General features: G+C 37.3%; 2 protein-coding genes across 3 annotated transcripts in view; both read left to right on the top strand.

The window, feature by feature from the left end:
* The first annotated feature begins 3,571 nt into the window (after nt 1-3,571).
* On the top strand, nt 3,572-9,309 carry tlr2 (toll-like receptor 2). The gene is made up of 2 exons (XM_084097486.1): nt 3,572-3,725; nt 4,083-9,309. The coding sequence occupies exons 1-2, from the start codon at nt 3,634-3,636 to the stop codon at nt 6,448-6,450; spliced, it is 2,460 nt and encodes an 819-aa protein (XP_083953612.1). The 5' UTR covers nt 3,572-3,633; the 3' UTR covers nt 6,451-9,309.
* Nucleotides 9,310-11,689: 2,380 nt separating this feature from the next.
* prkcba (protein kinase C, beta a) overlaps nt 11,690-24,409 on the top strand; it is a 38,803-nt gene continuing 26,083 nt past the window's right edge. Inside the window, exons 1-2 of one of the 2 annotated variants that reach the window (XM_084091504.1) lie at nt 11,690-12,036; nt 12,516-12,547. In XM_084091504.1, coding sequence (XP_083947630.1) covers nt 11,876-12,036; nt 12,516-12,547 — 193 coding nt within the window. In that variant the 5' untranslated portion in view covers nt 11,690-11,875. The remainder of the gene's footprint in view (nt 12,037-12,515; nt 12,548-24,409) is intronic. The other variant, XM_084091505.1, reaches the window with a different exon arrangement.

The raw sequence follows: 24,409 nt of genomic DNA, 5'->3' as shown, positions 1-24,409 counted from the left end.
ACCCTATGGTGCTAACCGAGGCCAGAGGAAGTTATCGAGCCAGTGTGGTAATCCATTGGAATCTTGTTAACTGCTTTTATTTAACTTCCTCAAATGTGACTCCTGCAATCTAGTGACATAATGTCTCCTCTGGTAAATATGTCTTCCCCAAGGACACAATTAATTATTTATTTTTTTACCTCAATTACTCTCCATTTCCCAGATCCAGAATATCCTTTGTTTAAGGTTTAGCCTGCAATATACTGTGGTGGTAACTGACATCATTATCCCATAGGTAAGGTTCACCCAAAAATGAGAATTAATGTTCAACAGAACACAGAAACTCATATTTGGAACAACATGAGGGTGAGTAGCCCTAAATGATGACAGAATTTTCATTTTTGGGTGAACTATCCCTTTAATGATCCTTTGCATTTGGATGTTTACACATTTGTTCTGAGAAAATTAAAAACATTAGACACATTAATAAATTATTATTGATCATGTATGATTGGGGTTTTGTAAGTAATAAACTTAAGAGCATAACTCGCCCTGCACCACTTGTGCTGCAGACATAAAAAAATAAAAAAAACTTGTTTGTTGTTGAGGCGAGATGTAAGTTATTATCTAAGTAATCAGACTTTTTCGCCTGGTAGCAGATAAAATCCCATAGATTTACTTAGAAGAAAAGACATTTCTAGAGACCAGATTATCATGATTTGATGCACACTTTTTATCATAAACTGCTTGCAAGGTTTCCTTTCTGACCCATTAGCGTAAAACAGGTCCAAAAGTTATAGCCTACTTATAGCAAAATAAATGTTCTGCTTTCTTCTGTTTTATCTATCCAAGAGGGATGTGATACTTGTAGGAAAATAACTTAGTTATGCCCTCTGCATGCACTTCTCTTGTCAACTCATATATAGGAGTCTGCATGTTTACACTAAACATGACATATTAATTTTGCCAGTGTACTGTATATCTAAAATTGAAACAATACAGAAAGATTGTTGTGTTGCCAACAGTTCAAATCAACTGAAGCAGAAATAGAAAAGTAGCCTTCATGTTTCCCAAATGAATTGAGGTAGTTGTTTATGTCTGATATAGGCTTATGCCTCTTTTCACCTGTCACTTATAGTGACACAAGGGAGGAGTCCTCTTGAAATTTTAGATTGTCTTTTACCAGAGGAACAAAAAGGTCAAAAAGAGAAGGCTTTTTGACATTTAATATCCTGCAAGAGCAGATACAAAGAACTCATATTGTGATATTGCAATTTTTTATTTAAATGTGTAATATTATAAGCATGATGATCCCAGTATTTCACCACAGGACTCTTCTATTTTGTTTTATTTTGTTAGAAAATATCAAATACATGTATTTTATATTATATTATAAAATATAATATACACATATACAAAAGAAAGGGTCTAGCCCAAAATGGCTTAAGCTTTTAATTATCGTAACCACAAATTATTGGTCAGGAAATTAAAAAACAAAATGTGAGCAGATGCGCTACTTAAAAAGTCATAGAATATGGGAAGTTGTGTGTGAAGTAAGAATCGCAATGAAACACGAGTTGCATGGTGATGCCCCAGAGTGGGGTCTTTGTAAATCTGTTGAGAAATAAAATAATAAATGCATCTCTACCGCAGTGACCCTTATGAAAAAGAATACAGTATAGGCTATAAGTTAATTAAAAAAAGTAAGTAGTTCAAGTATATTTTATGTTAAAGTATACTAATATCAATGTACTAGTAGTAAACTTGTAATTGTACCATTTCAATACTGCTTGGGACTAAATTGGCCCACTTTTTAGTATATAAATGGTTATGTTTAAGTGTACTATAAGGGGTACACTTTTACTTACAGTATAAACGTTTAGTAGTAGTTTAAGTGCACAACTAGTTCACATTTCTCATTTGTATTACTGCATCTGGGATGGGTAATCCAATGGGATTCAGAACGATGATCAAAACACAGAGTAGATCGAGTCTATCAACACTCCCAAAGCTTCACAGTTGTTTCCTCTTCATGGGTCGACATTTCATTCGCTAACATTTGGCAGTTTTGCTGTTGAGTGTTTGATGATCGCATTTGTTTTACATTTGCGTAAGCAATCTTCTATCACTTGTTTCAGCTTCTTCTTCACCTGCGTTTGATCCGGAGATCCTGTACTGCGTATAGCGCTGTACAACAGTGAAAACACTGAAAGCTGGAAAATTCAGTCAATGGCGGGGAAAGAGTAAAGTAGATTTGAAGTAAATTCCTACAGTATGTACAGTACCAGTGGACTAGCCTACACAAGAATTCTCATCAGGATTAGGAAAATACCTGTTTTCTTTATAAATCAATATTTTCAAACAATGTAAGTTTATGTAAAACTATGTGAAAAAGTATTTAATAGGCTACTCAATCAAAAGAGTAAACACAACTACAAGCCAAGTATACAGAATACTTAATTATACTTTTAAATATATCTCGATCAAAAAATGATAGTCATATAATCCAAATATACTAAGACTTTTCTGTCAGTATTTTAAGTATATTTCTGAGAAGAACAACGTATTTTTCTGAGAAGTACATAAAAAGTAGACTGAGAGTATACTTATTTTTAGTTTAAAAGAAGTATACTAATAGCACACTTGGATAAACTTCTTTTTCGTAAGGGGAAGCATGAAGGAAGAGGTGTCATTGTGTGGGGAGCCTTTTACGCTGCTGGTATTGGTGAACTACTTCACTGTGAAAAGTCATTTAATGCTTTGGAGAATAGGAGAATTTTGCAGAATGGCTTGCTTCCCACAAATGAAAAGTTGTTATCTGAAGAGAAATGATCGGATGTTATTTTTCAACAAGACATTTCTCCTGCCCAAACTTGCAAAAACCAAGACATGGTTTGAGAACAAATCCATCAGGCTCATGTTTTGGCCTGGTCAGAGTCCAGATTTGAACCATATCTTGAATATTTTGGTCTCACATTAAAAAACTGGGAGACATTTCTCAACTACTCATGAACTGTCTGAAGCCATTCATTTTGAGAGGAACAACTGACTCTTCTTCCAGTAAAAAGCTGTCTGCAAGTTGGGAAAGGTTATTCCGTGCCAAGTTACTTTATCTACAGTATTTGTGCAACTTTTGCTAATTTCCTGACCAGTGATTTGTGATTTAAAATGGTTGACACCAGTAAAAGACCACAAAATATTTTGCCATTTTTGGCTTGACTCATTTTTATTTCACACAATCGACTGTTGTTAAAGCTGCTATTTGGAGCACTGGGTGTGTCCTGCAATAACCACAAGAGATGTGAAGTGATGCTTATAGCGGTAAAGTTAAAGTCATGCCTTGCATGAAAAGGCTAACTTCCTCTTTTTGTATCCTTAATTCTAATGCAGTGTTTATTAAAGTGAACATAAAAACATGTCTGAAATAGTTTTACAAAAAACTATTTGAATAAAAGCTGTGTAAGACATTCTGAAAAATTATTACCCAACTACACCTACATGTGCAGCATGTAAATATAGTATACACATGCTCTGAGACTGGTCTGTATAGGGATGGTTCCCTAAAATAATGCTGCTGAAAAAAGAGAAATGATTTTGTAAGTTTCAATCAGGCTATTCAGTTTCACTACCTCCTGTGACTCACACTATGTTTGCATGTTTGAATTCTGTTTGTTTTCCTTTATTATGACTACTGCCAAACTGCAGTTTGCATACAGAAGAGGAGCAGACACAATAATAGCAGTCAGGTAATTTTTTCAATTTTTTCTGTCTTGGTATATGCAGAACTCGAAACACTTTAATATTCGACTGCAAACGTCAGCTTGCGATTGTACTATATATAGAGGTTAGATAGATATAAAGAGAGTGCATTGATTGACTGACTATTTTGGAAATGAAGAACTTCTGTTTTTCTGTTCTTGTATTCGCTGAATTATACGTCTTTTTCAGGATTCTTTGATGATAAGAAAGTCAAAAGTACAGCATTTATTTGAAATAGAATTTTGTAAAAGTGATGCAAAAGTCTTCACTATCACTTCTGATCAATTTAATGCATCCTTACCGAATAAAAGTATATATATTTTTTTATCTTTTTCTTTTTACAGGATGAGACTCTTGGGTGTGAAGGAGTCCATGATATTTTTTATGTTGATTTTGGCTCAAGTCTTTGAGTACTCCAGGACATGTAAATGTGATCAGAATTATTTTTGCAATTGCTCCTCAAATCAACTCCAACAGGTCCCAAAGGTTCCAGCGAATGCTCTTGGCCTTGACCTGTCTTTCAATCAAATTATGTCAATTGACATCAATGATCTCAGCCCTTATATTGCGCTGAAAACCCTAAACTTGCATAAGAACAAGCTCAGGTTTATACACAAGGAGGCATTCAAATCTCAACGTAATCTGAAAGTTCTTGATCTGTCCTTAAACAACCTGAAAAAACTGTTTTCGTCTTGGTTCCATGAGCTAAAATCTCTTCAGCAATTGAACCTTGTAGGAAACCCATACTCCACCTTGGGACCTGCTTCCATCTTCCAGTCTCTCATTAACTTGAGGACGCTGCGATTTGGTAGTCCATCGCTGAGGAAGGTACACAAGAATGGCTTAGAAGGGCTCACTCATCTGGAGGAGATGACATTTATTGGCAGTAACCTGAGATCGTATGAGAGTGGGAGCTTGAAAGCAGCCCGTCCCATCGGTTTAGTCTCTTTGAGCCTTCAGAATCTCTTTCAGAACGATCCAGAACTTGTCTCTAAGGTTCTTCAAGATGTCTCCCACCCTGAAACTCTTCTGACCATCAAAGATGTCACACTCAGAACGAGCACTTCAACAGAACCCTTCAAAGCGGCGAGAGAAGGTGGGACTAAAAGCTTGAGTTTCCAAAATAGCAAAACAAACGATGAAGCGATCACCTCTTTTTTGCAGGTCATGGATGGTTCTCATTTGTCTTATTTTGGTCTCAAAGATGTACATTTAGTTGGTAATGGGTGGTGGCAGAATGCTTCGTACACACATTATGAAGACTTGCATACTGTCTACATATGTAATCTTGACATCCAAGGGTTCTTTAGGTTTAGTAGCATGACCCAGTTGGGATTTCTCCTGATACATCTCCATAAGGTGTCTGTGATCAACAGCACAGTGTTTGTCATTCCTCGGGAAACTACTTTTTTGTTGAAAAAGCTTGAATACTTGGACCTTAGTCAAAATCTCCTGTCAGACCTGACAATCGAACCGACCTTATTTACAGGTTTTGGCGCATATCAAAACCTCAACACCCTAAATGTGAGCCAGAACGTATTAAAATCTCTTGGTCTGATGTCTCGGTTGGCAACTAATCTTAAGAGGCTCATATATTTGGACTTAAGTCATAATAGTTTTGTTTCCATGCCAGAAAAGTGTAGCTGGCCAGCGACTCTCAGGTTTCTGAACCTTTCCAGCACAAAGCTACGTACGATGACTGCTTGCCTGCCTTCTACCTTGACGGTTCTGGATCTCAGCGAAAATGATCTGATGGTTTTCAACCTAAGATTTCCTCAACTTACTACACTTATATTGACAGGCAACCGATTTGTGAAACTACCACAGGGGGAATTACTTCCGAGGCTCCATACGCTGCTTATCCAAAGGAACGCCTTGCGCATGTTCAATGGGAGCTCTTTGAGGAGGTTTCAAAACCTGCAATACTTGGAGGCGAGTGACAACAATTTTGTGTGCTCCTGCGAGTTTGTATCTTTCTTCAATCAAGATGTTGGCCATTTCATCACACTTCGAGATGGTCGTTGCAATTATGTGTGCGACACTCCATTCACTCTCAGAGGTTATGCCATTGAAAGTGTCAGATTGTCAATCTTCGAGTGTTATATGATCCCTGCTGTCTCAGTGCTTTGTTCTGTGATCATCATAGTGCTTGGACTTATTGTTGTCACCTGCCATAAGCTTCACGTTGTATGGTACCTGCAGATGACTAAAGCATGGATACAAGCCAAACGAAAACCTGCAGTTGGTCGACTGTCCGAAGAGCTCCGCTATGACGCTTTTGTATCCTACAGTCAACATGACGCTGAGTGGGTCGAGGAGATCCTCGTTCCAGAGCTGGAGAGCGCTCAGCCTTCGTTCGCCCTGTGTTTGCACAAACGGGACTTCCGGCCGGGCCGCTGGATCGTGGACAACATCATCGACTCGATTGAGAAGAGCCATCGCACTCTCTTTGTTCTATCTGAGCACTTTGTTACCAGCGAATGGTGTCGTTACGAACTGGACTTCTCACATTTCCGCATAGTCGATGAGCACAATGACTCCGCTGTCCTAGTACTTCTAGAGCCAATCAAGAAGGAGACCATCCCCAAGCGCTTCTGCAAGCTGCGGAAGATTATGAACTCCAGGACGTATCTGGAGTGGCCCGAGGATGAGGAAAAGAGAGGCGAGTTCTGGAGCAATCTGAGAGCCGCCCTTCAGAGAGATGAATGTTGACGCCTCATGAAAGCTTGCCAGGTTTGTGTGACAAATACAGCCCGCTCAAAACCAGCCCAAAACTGGTCCAATGACTAATAAAACTGGCTAACTACCAAAACGTAATGTCTCTATGATGCATTTTCAGATTTATTTTTTATTTGCAGGCCTACTGTATACATTGTTGTTATTGTAACTAAAACGATTAATTGAAATGAAGCTGAAATAAAATATAAATATTAGATGGAAAAAGTGACATTTAAAAATTGTAAATGAAAATGTGAAGTTGAGTAGAAATTCGAATTAGAAACTAAAAATAGAACTGATGTATAATGTAAAATAACATTTGGGAAGTTTATAAGGCCATGTGTTATCAGTTGAATATGTTTGTGTAACGTGAACTTTGACAATGGGCTGTTATCTAAATGTTATTTAATTACCTATAATGACTAACTGTTGATCTCCAGTATCATTTCAGCAATTTTCTGTTACTTAAGTAAATAATTTTAGATTGAATAATATGCTAATATATGTGACAGTGAGCCTTTGCAGTGAAACTAGCAAAAATGAACTGTTGTAAAATCAAATACTAAACCTTTTTTCTTCTGATGATTTCATTTTATTCAAATCAATATTCTCTGATTTGTTAATTCTCTAACCTTTATTTAACTGAGGAAGATTTCCAATGTTTTCACTGACCAATTTAATTGTAGGCTATTCTGTAAACATTTTGACGGCTGCAACACACTCTAAACAAATTGAGACAGAGGCATGTTTACCACTGTGTCACATCACCTTTTCTTTTAATTACATTTTTTAATAGTTTGGGAATTGAGGATACTAATTGTTAGAGTTTTGCAAAAAGGAATGTTTGCTCATTCTCGCCTGATACATCTATCTATCTGTGGTCATTGTTGTCTGATTCTCCTCTTCATGATGGGCCATGCATTATCAATAGGAGACAGATCTGAACTACAGGCAGTCAATCAAGCACCACTCTGTTGTAGCACGTGCAGAATGAGGCCTGGCATTGTCTTTCTTCCCAGGAAAGATGTTATCTTAATAGCAGTCCAAGTCTCTACAGTCCCAATATACTCCTCCATATCAATGGTTTACCTTCACACATAAGCAAGCCACCCATGCTGTTTCCACTGATGCGCCCCCATGACCGATGTTTGATTTTACAGCTGTCGCTGATGAAAATCTAGATGGTCCCTTTCGTCTTTGGGACTGAGAACTTGTCTTTTTCCCAAAAACAAGCTGAAACATGGACTCAACTGACCACAGCACACATCTGCACTGTCTTTTGGACCATCTGAGATGAGCTTGTGGCTATTTAACAGAGTAGCATGACGGTTTCTCATGTAATGCCATCTGAGGTCTCAAAGGTCACACACTTAACAGAGATCTCCTGCCTTGCCTTACACAGCCTGATATTTCTCCAGATTCCCTGAATCTTTTCACAATATTATGCACAGTAGATGGCAAAAACCTAAATACTTTGCAATCTTACATTGAGAAATATGATTTTTGAATAGTTTGACAATTCTCTCATGAAATTTAGCACAAAGTAATGAGCCATGACCAATCTCTGAGTCTTCAGTAGATGCTCCTTTTATACCCACACACGACACCCTTACCTATTACCAATACACCTGCTTGGACTGCTTCAAAACTGTTTAACTTGGATATTCTATAATCTTTTCACTTTTATTTTGCCTCTGTCCCAACTTTTTGGAGCGTTGGAACCATCAAAATTTGTTAAGCAAAATACAATGAAGTTGGTCAGTGAAAATATTTGTACCTTTTTCAGTTAAATAAAAGGATCAAGAGAATTAACGAATCACAGATTCTTGGTTTTATGCCATTTTACAAAAACTTTTCTGGAAATCTTGATGTAAATATGATATTTTCAAATAAACTATTTACTGGTATATTGATAAATCATTTATATTTAAAGCTGCTAAATAACATTCTATCAAATGAGTGTAGGTTATGGATAAAACATTTTTTATTAGTGGTTCCTTTAAGATATTTCTGTATATGTAGCCTACTGAAATAAAAATTACATAACAAAACGTTAATTCAAGTAAATTGCCATAAAGAGTTCTGAAATCAAGCAGTATTTAAACGGTCCAGTCATTGCTTTTAAGGGTAAATTATTGCTTTTTTTTAGATTTCTTATATTGAACAATCCGGTTTTCAGATCTCTTTTTCAGGAAGTCTCATGATTTACTATTAAAAATGACAGCTTTTACATACTATTTCACGGTTTTTGTCGCCACCTGTTGGATGTTTTAAGATTTGTCATTTAAGATAGAGTTTACAATTTGAAGGAACTAATTGCTATCTGAGAACTCATACTGTCTCTGATCAGTGAAAATCCTGGTGAGGTGATAAAGACCAGATCAGAGTGTTTGTTTCACCTGTTATTTCACTATTTCTCTGATGTTCTCACAAAAAAATCTGCTTAATCTCAGAATGAAACCCAAACCAAAGTAAATTTGTGCAATGATTTGGAAGTGTAAATCACAAGATCTCCATCTTGTACCAGTGTGGAGCTCAGCAGATGGCGGATGACTGTATCAAATGCTTTTGTTGCCAATTCAAGTGATTCAAAGAAAAAGGTTTTGGTGATTGGTGAGGGTCATACATATTAGTGTTGTCAAAGAACTGTACCCTTTGACTAAATATTGCATGTTTAAATAATGTGATCACAGTCGGTGTCCTTATCATTAAACTCACCCGTGACCCTTCAGCGGGTTCATCAGCGAGATATTAGTGAACAGACTGCGTGAGAATTTTATTACTTGGCTCCAGAAGTATTTGCAAGTCTTTACTTGTATGCCATTAAAATCAGGTTGGATGATGTGAAGAAAAGTCTCATTGAGGAGATCTTTTGTGTGAATTAGTAAGCGTATGATACAGTAAGTTCATTGGTCAGCAACTGACTCAAGACCCAGCGAAGAATCAAATTCCATCAGATCACGGCAGGTTGTCATTTTTATTTTCACACATTTCACTCTAGTGAAAATTTCTTATATCAATTTCTGTGTACAATTTAGATTTATAAACACTTCTCAGTGTGACAACTAGCCCCGGTCACCCATATACATTAATTCATTTGCAGACATCTGGGTCAACTTCTGGATGGAATTTGTCTCCTTTTAAGGATTAATCTCTTATGTTGTTAAAGTCAATGGAAAGGGGAACTTGTTGCAACAGTGAAAGAACAAGTGGAAGGTCTCAGCTGTTCCTCATTCAGTCATTTTATGCTTTGCTCTTGAACAATAATTGCGTGGACAGTCCCATTGATGGTCCCTGGGGTTAAGTGTCTCAAGGGCATAATGGCGAACTGAAATCTTATTCATTAGTCACCACTAGGGATGGAATTGGTTATAGATCATAGACCATGCACTACAATAAAAATATAGGTTCTTTATTGTTGGCATTTATGGGCCCATGAAGAACCTTTAACATCCATGAACCTTTCCATTCCACAAAAGTTCTTTATAGTGGGAAAGTGTCCTTTAGATTTTTAAAATGTTCTTCAAACTAAGAAAAATGTTTATTTTAAGAACTGTTCACTGAAAGGTTCTTTGGGGAACAAAAATTAATCTACTACAGGTATTGTGGGGGAAAAAACCCCGCCATCAAGAGACTGATCAGATTTTTTTGTGTCTGTCACGATCAATGTATTGAATCTCTTCTTCTCACGGCTTCAACCACAATGTTTGCTTCAAATGCTGGAAAGCGAAACAAACAATTATATTCTTATATAAGTGCTACTCCTTCAGAAAGAACTTATTCAAGTGAACATAACATACTTGGCCTGAAAAACTACTAAGCCATCAGTTTAAAAAACAAATTAAGACCAAATGTGCTCAGGCATGAAAATAGTCTTCCTTAGAAACTAAGTCGAGTTACCACCTCTTCTGCACATTATGAGGTGATTTGCATAAACAGGCACAAAGCTTGTATTATTTTAAACAGATTATACTGGTTTGAGTGCCAGAAGTTCTCAGAAAACCTGTCTCACTTACATAACACAGTTAAAAAGAAAAGATACATGAGATGCCTTTTGGGGCTCATCAGATTGCTACACTTAACCATTTCAAACCAGACTATCTTTGAATAACTTATAAGGTTTCCTAAGATTTCATCATGACTTCAGAAGCTTCACGCACAATTGAATCCTTAAGTTCCTGCAAGAAGTTTAAAGAATGTCCTCCAGTGAGTCCATCATGAGGGAAAAGGTCCCTGAGGCACCAAATATATATACGCTGAATTGAGTTCTTAAGTATTCCACATATTATCTAAAACTGAAATTGTGTTTAACTGGAATTATTGTGTTAATGAACGTTAATAAATTACATTACTGTGTCACCTGAACTAGAAGGTGAACTAGAACTAAATTTCCCATGGCTTATGTTAAATTTGATAAAACATTCACAAAAGTTTTTCCATATATAAAAAAAAAAACATTTAAATTAAAAATTAAAATGTCATGGTTAGCCAGACTGGGAGAGTCATTACTTTCACATGTACTTCTGTTGAACCCACAAAGACTGCACAATATGGGATATAGTCTATTAGCCGCCATCTGCCAGACCTAACATGCACTCAAATATTTATATGTATATTTGTATACAAATTATCAGTTCATGCATTCGCTGGGAATCGAACCCATGACCTCAGGGTTGTTCTACATGAATGCTTAAACATTTTGTAAAAGGTTTCTGCCAAAATACTATTGTTTTTATTGTAGGCTACACTGGATAAAAATTTAATGTGAAGAACTGGCAGCTGAAAATTCTTCAAGTTTACTGAAAGTTTAGCACAATTGCGTATTTACCCACACAATTAGGGTAACACGACACATGACACTTTCAACTAAAGTATACTGCATAATATAAGTTTTAATATAGAACCATTTATTGCTCATTTATGGGAACTCCTTCAGTGAGCGTACAAAGCTTTCCAGAAACCTCGTGTCACCACAATTCCAATTCAGTAGCCTAGTTACAAATATTAATGTCAATATTATTATTTAAGCATTTTGGCAGAAACTACGGTTGCCATGATAAATGTTTTCAATGCGCCACATCAACAAGTGCTGTGCGTCTGGCACTCGATAGATCACGAACAAACAATGAATGAGTTTCCTTGGAAGTGATTTTTAAACGGGTTTGTCAAATGTGTCTCTCAACCGCAATAGTCATTCAAAAAGGCCGTACGAAGGGGGGCGTGGTTACAGTCTCTCTGAAGCACCGCTACCCGCGCGCTCCACCACCACAACAGTCAGCTGGGGAGAGGCAGGCGTGTGCGCGCGCGCGCCGACCAACCGGGAAGCGAAGCGCAAGCCGAGAAAGACCCCGTTCAACCTCAACGGCACAGGCTACAAGTCGAGGAGATTTCTACCCACTACATCCATTCCGTCCCCATCATGGCCGACCCAGCGGCTGTCGAGGGCGAGGGGGCCGCGCGAGGCTTCGCCAGGCAGGGCGCACTGAGGCAGAAGAACGTGCACGAAGTGAAGAACCACAAGTTCATCGCTCGCTTCTTCAAGCAGCCGACCTTCTGCAGCCACTGCACCGACTTTATCTGGTGAGTATTGGAGGACGTTGAGGGGTTGTTGTATATACACGGCTGCGAAGGGCACAGGTGACTCACTTGATGCTCGTGAGAGGAAAAACACTAAAACGTTTGAACACTCTCAGACATCCGCAGTGGTGTCAACACTGAACAAAGACGCCGACGGAAAAGACAAGCGCTTCGCGCAACGAGTCCAACGCACTGCTGCACCTCTTCAAGATATTTATATGCATTTGTATGTTTACGCATTTGGGTCATTTATAGCACATTTATTTAAGCTCTTCTCTTCATTAAGGAAACATGTTAAAGTGTCTATCACGAGAATGAAATTCCTCGCGCTATGATTAAGCCATCATCACCATCATCATCCTTAGAGATGGATTTTGCGGAATATGTCGCGCGCCTGCGCGTCTCGCTGCTGCGCGCAGAGGAATGCGTCCAGATTTGCTTTCTGTGCTGTAATTTCTCACACAGTCTCGCCTCTTTTGCAGGGGTTTCGGCAAGCAAGGTTTCCAGTGTCAAGGTAAGACTCTTTGGCCCCCTAGAGAAATTTGAGTCTTCTACATTTTCAATGTCTGCAACTGTTTATGCTCTGTTACATGATAACTAATTTCCTTTTAACGCTAGCAGTGTTGCAAACATGAGTTCATGGTCCTTTCAATTCATTTGCGTGTGTTTGAGGAAGAAATACAGAGAAGCTTTTTTTTATTTCTAGTGGTGGGTTGAAGAGATGACTAGTGACAGTTGGTGCTGTTGAACTCTGGCAGGGGAGACCATGGCTAGTTGTCACAGACAGCACATACTTATACGTTTTACGTTCTGGCCAATTCCTATAAATTCGTACAATTTCACCCATACGTTTCAGTACAATCTGAAGGTTAAGTTTAGTGGTGGACCCTTATTTTTGTACAAATCACAACATATGAACTACAAATTCAAGCAGAAATAGTTATATTTTCTCATGAGATGTGGTTGTCTCAGCTTATATGCTTATATAGTTTGTTTCTGTATAGGCACTTACCTTAACGTTTTAGCTGCAAAAGTTATTGCACAATTACACACAAAACTGCTGCTAGAGAAAACCATGCGTAATTTAATTGAACTTTTGCTCTTTACTTGGTGTCATTGAGTATAGCCCTTGGTGTTAACATCCCTATGTGAATATTCAGAAATACAATATTCAGGCAGTGTTGCCATGAATGTCAAAGCACAAACTGCCATTATAATGGCATTTGGCAGCATTATCCTGAACACTTCGCCTCCTACTCAGTTCATTAATGGGCTGTTAAAAACGCATCATCCACAATTACTAGATTACAGTGTTGCTTACTAAGACAGCGAATACATAATAGCGGAAACTGGGGCTAGTTGTCACACATTTTACAATCATGAACATTTCTTACTTAAATCAGCTAAAAAGCATTAAAATGACACAAACTTACTTCAGCCACACAACAAACACCAGCTACTAAGATGTAATGAACTGCTTTGTCTGCCACAGGTGAAACTAAAAAAGCAAGATACAGATGATTTAGACCAATCAAATATGATTCAATTACATGTGGACTTGGCAATTAGTTTCAAGGTAATTAATGAATCAAGATACCCCACCCCCTGCACACATCTGTCGGGAAAAAAAAGGAAACCTGGAAATCCTGCTGTGGATTTTCTCCATTTGTTGTATGAAAGTGTGTATTTTCAGCAAATCATTCAGTTAAAATCTACTTTGATCAAAGTAAAAAAAAAATATTGCTCAATTTTAAATGTTTAAATTCTATGATGATCAGTAAAAATCAGCTCAGATAGATCTCAGTAGTGACTGTTATATTAAACATTACACCACAATTAATACACTGAAATTGTCATCTGTGTGTTTTAGCACAATGAGTTCTGTACAAATGGCCTGCTTGGCTTGTCTGCGGAGATAACGCCTTGTTCCCATGTTTCCTGCCTCCACATGGTCTCCAACAAATTCTAAATTTATGGAATTAATTAGCATATTTTATCACACTTAGAGACATCTCTCTTCCATGGCTCTGTATCTTTGCAGTCTCTAATGTTGAGTACTGTGCTGAATTTGTTTGTTTGTTTTTTCTCGGGCAAAGTCATTCCTTAATTTTCTAATAGTTCATCACTCTGGCATCATCACGAAAGCTTGCCAACATTAAATCTTGATCTGTTTTACGTCATCTCATGCCATTTTTTAAAAGTATATTATTGGCATGATACCAATTTTAAATAATTGCTGTATTGCATAGTCCATCCAGAACCGTTGCTGATGCAGTGGTATGTTAACAGTTAATGTTGATCATTTACTTTGTGGACACACATACAAACACATACACACACAGATTAATGCAACTGTAAAAGAAATAAAGATTGATTAAACAAATAATAGATCTGGCCTTATCTTGTTAATGTTCTCTCTACGCACATGTGCAGATTGAACAGAGTGAGACAGAACAGCCTGCACTTTCCCTTGTGCCAACATTACATTTCTGTATTCATGCAAGAATCATTGTAATAATTTAGTCATTCATGTGGGCATTTAGTTGATTTTTAAAGACACTATGAAATGAAAATCTGTTGTTGCGTTTGGTCTATGTCTGTTAGCTTCATTCATATAATAGTGTACTCCTAAAAATTCACTTTGTTGGGATATGCATCCACTAAGGAGAGAAAACAACGTTCGTCTAGTGATTTCATGGGTTCTTTAAATTCATAATGCAAATACTAACAGGTAAAGATTCACGTCCCATCTCTCATACATAATAATAAAATATATTTTTTTATTTTTTGTGTAAGCATTTGCATTTGGTGAGAGTAAAAAATAGAATGTAAGAGAGGAGGCCAGAGCTGTGTATCCATGACCTGCTTCTAGTAACAAAGGGATGTGTTTGAGACCAGCACAACAGCTATTTTTACCATTTAATTTTACTGGCAAATACTTGCAGACTGAAGTGAAGAGAGAAAGAGAGCAAACACGAGGTTGAAGTGAAGGCTACGGTTCAATGAACCAAGACATGCTTGGCATAAAGCTTATATTTATGCCTTTGTTACAGCTGCAGTCAAATACAATGCTTTTTAATAATGCTAGCACATCAATTCAATCATTAAAATCATTGATCTTTCTACCACTGCAAAACATGTACTTGATGTGCACCTGCGTGTATGTAAATCTATAAACCCAGGTTCGTATTAAATTACACAGTCATGAACAACCTGGAACAGTGCCAAAATGTGGTGTTTGAAAAAAGAACAGTTGCTGTCATTGACATACATTTCTGTTATCAATCCAATTCTTATCATTTATATGCAAGTTTAGGGTTTAAAAATATGCATATACTTTGAGTGGAGTAAAAAGCTGTCTGATATGTAAATGATCCATTAGTAAAAATGTGTGCAAGCTGAAAACCAAAAAGGTTGGATAATCATAAACATTAGGCTGCAAAAAAAACAAAACAAATAAATTATCATTGTTTTTGTGTTTGCCATTCCATGAAGTCTCTTGTTACGGTCACTTCTTCAGTTTGTTTTGTTCACTCGTTTGTCTAATGAAGCTTTTAAATATTGCCACTAGACAGACAATAACTATGAAGTAAACAGTAACATTTAGTTTACAGTAACATTATAAATAAATGTGCACAACTAATGGGACACTGAATGCAATGTTTGGAAATGTTATGATAGTTACTGCATGGACACTGAGGTTGCTTGGTGAGTTTTTTAAGGGACAGACAAACTGATAGCAGGCCTTTGCTACAGAACCCTGTCATCACTGACTGCATGATTCTTCTGTAATCACACAGCTGTAATGACTGGAGGGCAATAATTGAACACAAAGATATAATTAATAAGGACCTTGACTCTAATTAAGATGCATGTAGCTGTGGGATTTAAGAGATTCCATAATGAATGTGTGTGAAGTCCTATTTTTGCCATTTGTATGCTGTGTACATACACTGTCTGTAATTCCTTTTATTGGTAGTGATTGCTAGGACAAGCATCACAAGGCATTTTAACAAACCCCTAACCCTAAAGTTAGGGGTTCTCAATAAATTTCAAAGCTGAGTTTAAAGTCAGCATGAAACAGAAGCTAGTCTTTTCTTCCCTATTGTGACGTACACTATTGAGTCGCTGTTTGAATTTAAATAGGCTCATGTTTAAGAGTCTATGATTGGAACTAGCGTTGTCAAAAGACCTGGGGCCTCATTTATAAAACTTTGCGTAGGATTTGCGTCAGAAGTGGCGTACGGATGAAACATAGGACGTGCGTATGCACAGAAATATTCGGATTTATAAAACCGTGCGCACGTTTCTACGCAGTTTTCCCTTAATAAATCACAATCAATTCTAAATGTAGCGCAGCTTTTGCGGCTTCATGTCACGCCCATAGTTGCCCATAAATAGTCAGTGAAACGCCCACAAGTTAATATTCATCGATTGCGAAATCATAGCAAACACAGAGAGGAAAACCAAGAAACGTAACTTCACTCAATGTGAAGTAGAAATTATCGTTGGTGAGGTGGAAAAGAGGAGTAAAATGTTGTTTGGAGGGCACAGTGTGGGCATTATTAATGCCAAAAAGGCACTTGAGTGGCAAAAGGTTGCAGACGCCGTTAATGCTGTAGCCTCACAACCTCGGACCGTGGCCGAAATAAAAAAGAAATGGTCGGACATCAAAGTCGATGCAAAAAAGCGTTTTTTTTTTTTTCTTCCATTTGCCACATCTTCTAAGAGCGCAAGATCAGCCATTGTGGGATGGCATCATGGCATTTTATTACCATCCATTTGATTGCATCTGACAAGCTACAGATGTGTTTTGAGGATGAATTGCATAACATGCCAATATTATTGCAGAACATATTTCACTTTTCTTTTTGCAAATATGTGTTAATTTGCATTTCTGTTGTAATCTTTTGTGTGTACGCCTGGGTCAGAGTTTGCGTGAAGGACCGCACATTTTTCCGTCAAGTTTGCTTTTTATAAATACCAATTATTGCGTAGAGAGCGGCGTACGCAACGTTTATAAATGAGGCCCCAGGTACTTCGGTACCAAGTCGGTACTAAAAAAATTAAACCGTTACGGTACCAGCTTTTCTTAAGTACCGGTGGTACCGAAGTACCGGGTTAAGTGCTGTCCGAAAGGTACACAGTTGCATCCTCTTCATAAAAACACTGAGACATGTCGACCGGCGTCGCTGCTAATGCGGTGGCTCTGAATCCACTCGTTGACAAGGAAGGAGGAAAGAGTCACATATGGAAATATTTTGGATTAGGCTAATGTCACGTTGCCATAATGGGCCGTTCACACGGCGCGTTTTTTGTGCGTGCAAATTCGTTATTTCAAATGTAGGCGTGCGGCATGCGCGCTCATAATAGAAGCGGCGCGGCACGCCTTTGTTCATGGTTACATAGCAACTACAGACGCCACGGGAGAGCAAGCGCTTGTGGAAAGAAGGAGAAAGCGGTGCGAACTACGCTCTCCATGATGATGAGGAAGTATCAGCAAATAATTTATTTATTTCTAGCCCGTGCATTAGCTTTACTACTAGATATATTTATGGAGATGAGAAATAAAAAGCCGCCCTGTACAGCTATGATCAGCTGTTCGGCCAAGTTTTCGATGTTGTTACGGAAAGGCCGAAGCTGATCGGTTGGTTTTTGTAACATGACCTGTTGAGATTTTCATCTCGCCGCGGCATAGCCTACAATTGAAATAACAAATTTGTACATGCAACAAACATGATATGTGAACGGCCCCTAAAGTGGTATAGGGTGCGGTTGTATCGGGGTAGTTTTACGAGCACAATATCGGACCGACACCCAAATACTGTTATCAGGATCGGTGCATCCCTATTTATGTCATTAATATCAGTCCATCAGAAAAGCAGTTCTAGGCTCATTCTTGGCTGGATAACTCTTAGCAGGTTTAAGGAATTGGTACCAAGAACCATGTATTTTCACTGGTATTGGTAACGAATACTGAAATTTTGGTACCGTGATAACACTAATTGTAACATCACTGCAGTGATTATTATATTTCTATTAGGGATGCAACGATACCATTTTTTCAGAACCGATCCGATACCAAAAATTCTGAGTATCGGCCGATACCGATCTGTACCGATACCAGCGCAGTTTTTTTTTTAATCAAGTAGAATTTCTATAACTCTGTGTTGAACTGATAATAAGAACTGAAAAAAAGAAAAACAACAACAAAAAATATATGATCATAATCTGACATAAATGCTATTATAAACTAGATTAGTGGATAATTCAGCAGTAAAATTTAGTCTAGAAAAATCACGAGTGCACAATAATTGTATAAAATCTGAACATTTTGTGAAAAAAAAAAATGTTTAGTGGGGAACAAATTAGAGACAATAAGTGTAACACTAAATCTGGTAAAACTTTACACATTGCTCTTTGTATTGTAAAATACATTAATGAAAAACAAGATAAAAATCAAAAATAGCAATTATTTTATATATTACTATAAAATTGAGACATTTTTTAAATGTATAGCACAGCTGTTTAATGAGGTAGCAACATAATAGATAGGACAGAACAAGAACGGCTATTGATAATGTTTCATTGCGTCACTGTATTATGATATGAAAGGCTCCAATACAGGGCGGCACAGAGCGCTTATGCGCATCCCGAGCGCAGAATGATGCGCTTGAAGCAACACGAGTCACAGCGCGCAGCGCGTCGAGTCCGCATTGAAAAGTTTAAAGCACAAAGAAAATACATATTGATGCGTAGTGTATTATACAGTATCTATCTATGCAATAGTCTATTCAGCATTTTCTTTTAACAGTTTTAAATTTCAGTTACTGTGCGCGTGAAGAACAAATAGTGCTCTGACTGTACTCCAGTGTTGTGATCTAACAGACACCCGGTAGAAAGTAACATGATTAAGGTACAGCAATAAAGTCCAGCAAGATAAAGTTGTTTTATGCGAAACCATAGACCTTTATCTACAGATCAAGTAACATGATTAAGGTACAGCAATAAAGTCCAGCAAGATAAAGTTGTTTTATGCGAAACCATAGACCTTTATCTACAGATCAAGTATAATAATAGTAACATTGAATCATCTTGGAGAGAGTTTCATCGTGTTAACTGTCGTAACCGAACGCGACGCGCTGTTTGAGTGCTGAATGAAGAATGATTGACAGCCGCAGCTGAGGGAAACGTTTACGTGATCTTGAATTTAACGACTTAAATATTAATTTATATCTCACATTATACTATATAATGGCTTCAGAAGACTTATAATATTGTGCACGAAAACTTATGGTGCTTTATAATGTTTGTGTGCCTTTTGTGGGGCTTAACAATAACACTGAATAGTATACGCACAATATCGGATTTGGATCGGCCTTGTCTGACCGATACCCGATCCGCCAAAAATGGCAGTATCGGAGCCGATACCGATCGGTGCATCCCTAATTTCCCAACAGTTCTTCTAACCCTAATTGATGGAGTGTGTGGCTTTTCATTCTTAAACAACCATGTAGGAAGACACTTCATTGCCATATTCCAGGATGACAATGTCAAATTGTGAAAGAATGGAGCATGAAGAATCATTTTCACACATGAATTTGAGTCCAGATCTTAAATTCATTGAAAGTCTTTGGGATGTGCTGGAGGACACTTTACAGAGTGCTGGACTAAGTATCAGTACAAGATCTTGACCAAAAATTGATGCACCTCTTGATAAATGTTGTGATATATTTCCATCAAGAGGATGTGCACTAATAATTTCTCAGAACTGTTGCCAAACATATAACATGTTGCCTGGTATTTTTTTTTTATGATGTTGGATTGCCACTTGATGTCCAATGTAAAATCTGTTTCTTAAAGGTAAACCAGTTAATAAACATTGTCCTGCCAGCAGCATGATAAACAAACCCGTTATCTAAATCTTGAATGTATTATATGCAGAAAACAATACTAGAGCAAGCACTCCGACAATTTAAATCACTGAAGCTGTCACTGCAAGTTTTACAATGTTTGAGCTCACTGCCTGTGCGAGCAGAGTTATGGACTTCTGAAAATGTTTCCATTATAATCAATGAAGCTCTCTGCATTGCAATTAATCTTTTTATTTCCTCTACACAGTTCTTGATGATTTTTTGTCAAGGGGACGACAGGGGAATTTGGACCAACATACATAGTTTGATTTGATTGGATGCATAGCCTTTGACGTCAAGGATATGGGTAGCATTTCCCATATCCTTGATTGGAATTGATTGCCAAGCGTGAGGCTGCAATGGTGTTCATGATTTTCTTTGTGGTGACCACACATCTAGTGAGTCTGCCTATGCAAGAGCATATTTTCTATCTCTGCCATGCAATATGTTTGTGTTTGGGATGCACCAAGGTTGAACTTCTAAATACTGTGCAGGTTCAAACTTGCTTAGCTACCAAAAGAAAACAGGTCTAAAACGTCATGGTTGGAAAGTGTGTCTTATCAAAACAGTGCACCAATGCGTAGGTGTGAGGTAGCGAAGCTGTGCCACTTAAATTGTCTCTGGTTAAGAACAAAGTTTGAAATCAAACTAATTTGACAAATTGTATTGTTACAAGATGTCTAAAACATAGGACAATAGAAGTATAAGTTCTATAAAAAGTCATGTCAAGGGGGAGGTTGAATAATCGGGAAAACTTGAGTTTCAAATGAGTTGTTTGTAATTGAATAGGCTGCAAATAAACGCAGCCTTGGTGAGCAGCATAAATGGCTTCTTTCAAAAACATTTAAAAATCGTACCCACCCCAAACTATTGAACGATAGTGTATACAATCGCATGACAAAAGTTTTTTTTTACAGTTTGCTAGATTAAGGGGGCTGCACATCTTACCCTCTGACACATCTTACCCCACTCTCCTTTACATGTCTTTTATTGTGATATTGTCAAGAGTTAAAGGAATACGTCACCCAAAAATGAAAATTTATAATTTACTCATCCTCAGGCCATCCTAGGTGTATTTGAAGAGTTCAGATGCAAAAGCCTCTAAGTGCCATCTGAAATTTTCTTCTAGAATGATCATTTTCATCAAGCTCGTATATTTAAGTTCAATAATTTCACTTAAATGGCAATGCAAATTACCTATTAATTGTCATTTAAGTGAAATTACTTTACTTAAATATACAAGCTTTATAAAAAAAGATCATTCTAGAAAATTTCAAATGGCACTTAGAGGCTTTTGCATCTGAACTCTTCATATATGACTTTCTTCTTTCAGCCAAACATAATCAGAGTTATATTAAATAATATCCTGGCTCTTCCCAGCTTTGTAATTGCACTGAATAGTACGTTTTTGAAAAGCACATCCATCCATCATAAAAGTAATCCATACGACTACAGTGGGTTAATAAAGACCTTCAAAAGCGAACCGATGGGTTTTTGTAAGAAAAATATCCATATTTAAACCTTTATAAACTATAATCACTGGCTTCCATCAACGGCCATACTTGCGTTCACGAGAGAGTTCAGTTCCGGTGACCTCTGACCCAACGTAGGACATTCATGTGGTTTGTAATTTTTCTTTAAAACTTCTCGACTTCTAATTCATGACCGGCATTTTGTTTTGCTCTATCCTCTGCACTTCCGTGTTCGTCAATTCTCACCTGAGCTTACGCTACGCCTACGTCATACGTCAAGTCAGAGGTCACCCTTCCGCTGGAACTGGTCTCTCTTTATAAAGGTTTAAATCGCTTGGCTTCAGATGGCCTTTATTAATCCACTGGAGTCGTATGGTTTACTTTTATGATGGATGGATGTGCTTTTCAAAAAGTCAGGCACTATTCTATGCCATTATAAAGCTTGGAAGAGCCAGGATATTATTTATTATATCTCCGATTGTGTTCGGCTGAAAGAAGGAAGTCATATGCACCTACGAAGGTTTAAGGGTGAGTAAATTTAATAAAGTCATTTTTGGGTGGCCTGAAAGGAATAGATCCTTTCAACAGGTCCTATAGAAAAAAAAATTAGCTTCCACACAATGCAGTTTTGTCCTCGGCCACTTTGAATGCTCAAGCTCTTTAAAGCAGGATGCATTCTGATTGGCTGGAAATGTTTTTATCGTTCATCAGCTAGAAAAAAAAAAGAACTCTGAAAGTGATGCCAAAGATATTGTTACTCTGTGTCTTATTGTTATAGTTGTGGTGTGGACTCTGCTATTCTGTTACATTTTGAACGATTTTTAAAACGAAATCTTTATCGTTATAGTTATCATCCTTGGTATGAACGGGCCTTTAAGCTGAGGCAGACTATAAACTTGACATTTAGCAGAGAGAACAGTTCCACCCTCTTTAACCCTTAGGTCTTGTTGCTAGGCAACAACTGACAGATTACAGAGGGAATGTCCTGGAATGCTTCTATGGAAAAGGGGAAGGGTGTGCTGAATAGAATAGACTGTTAACATGTGAACGGGAGATCCTGTAGCTTCAGTCTGGCCGCTGTAACCCGACCGCCCCTGCCTCCTCCTTTATGTATCTAAGCATGAATTCCAGTTTCTGGAATGTGCGTGTCAGATTAGCTAGATTTAACATTTGTACATGCATGTGGTTCCCACCCTCAGGTACATTTTTTTTATTTACCTGGTCTGTCAAGTTTGGCCAGAAATTCAGGAGGGAAAAATATACATTGTACAAGAAAAAAGTGTTTTCTGTGAAACAGATTTGCAGTTAAATCACAGATCGCAACAGTTGCCATTGAGTTAGCAACCTCATAAATAATTTATCTAACGATGTATATTTAATAATCTGGTTAATAATGAATGCTAAATCCCAGTGATTAAAGACTGAAGGCCTGTAATGTTTTGTTGTTGTTTTGTGTTTCTGTCTGTTTCTTTATGGTTGTCAATCCAGTTTTATTAGTCAAAAATTGCACAGTTTATATTGCATATTTACAGAAAGCATATTTAATAAGCATATGTTTCAGGTATAAAAAAAGTTAAAGAAAATGAAACAAATCCGAAAGTGCAGTGCAGACAAAACACACTTGTCTCCACACATCTGTAAATTGATCATGTTAATGCATATTTTTTCACTGGAAAACAAGTCAAATAAAATAAAATAGTCATAAGAAGTACATGTTTAGTACATGTACTAGTAGTCTTACAGTAAAGTCTTAAAGACTGTAAAAGGAATTTGAATGTGTACAGTATGATGGCTGATAATCATAACCTGTTGAGGTGACTGAGGTTACTTGAAGCAACACTGCATGATATATGTGGAGACAAGTGTGTTTTGTCTGCACTGCGCTTTCGGATTTGTTTCATTTTCTTTAACTTGTTTATACCTGAAACATATGCGTATTATAAAATATATGCTAATTATTTCATACACTGTTGCTTCTCAAGTAAATTTATCTTGAGTTAAATATTTTATAGATATTTTAACCAGACAAATAAGACCAAAATACTTGTAAAGACAGGGATTTTTGGAGTGCTCAGTTTCATTTGTTCAGTGCTGATCGGGGCTTAGCTGGCAGATCATTTAGCGGTTTATGATTATTGGCTTCACTTTCCACACTGTTAGACAGATTATAAAAAGAGCAGCTTTTATTTGTTCCCATCCCATGCTTTTAGGGATACAGGCTGTTTTGAATATTTTCAGCAGGGGCATTATCTAATGAAGCATTATGAACAGATTGATTTTTTTTTTTATTCTTCTAGTGCTAGTGACAATATCATATTTAGACAGATCAATACATGCACTCCGTATCAATGTCATACATTTGCATTCACTTGGCAAACATTCTGAAGTGATTAACGGGGACTTCAATGTCATACATTTATCATTATGTGCATTTTTGGCTAATTTGATTTATTCTAAAACAGATTTTTAGATGTTTTGCAGAATTTTCCTCTTAAATCAGTACAAAAAAAAGTTATTTTATTTCGTGTGGGCCTACATGAACTTGATGGGATCCCTAATGGGAATGGTTTGGGCCCTTTAACATTAACGCTCTAACGCTAGTTTAACATTGTATGTTGAGATTTAGGTGTGAATGTCACCCTTAACTGTGATGAATATGAGCATTTGTCATTATCCCACCTTGTTGCTCTCCTTGTTTGTATTGGACAGAGAATTTGGGGTTTCGGTGATTTATAATCGTTTAGTAAGTATTAGACTTTCAGAGGCACATTCTGGTATAACTTCACGCTGTGAGGTTTATGATAAAGCAATATGCAAATTAGGCAAATACAGACGAGAAGAGCAAGAATCTTGGCTCCGGTACACAATGCAACTAAACCAGCAAGACTCATGTACACGATTATGCAAAGTTTAATTACATATATGGCAACTTTTATTTGTTGATCAAATGATAGTTTCACATTTCATTTTCTGTATATGCAAATACAGCCC

Source organism: Abramis brama (assembly GCF_963993115.1).
Source record: "Abramis brama genome assembly, chromosome: 2".
Taxonomy (NCBI): domain Eukaryota; kingdom Metazoa; phylum Chordata; class Actinopteri; order Cypriniformes; family Leuciscidae; genus Abramis; species Abramis brama.
Note: the sequence above shows the minus strand (reverse complement) of the source record. Positions and strands in the feature narration are given on the sequence as shown.

What these genes read in the sequence shown, in the direction of transcription:
- tlr2 (XM_084097486.1), top strand. Translation starts at nt 3,634, where the DNA reads ATGTTTGAATTCTGTTTGTTTTCCTTTATTATGACTACTGCCAAACTG. An exon ending in GACACAATAATAGCAGTCAG is followed by an intron (nt 3,726 to 4,082) that starts GTAATTTTTTCA and finishes TTCTTTTTACAG; the next exon opens with GATGAGACTCTTGGGTGTGA.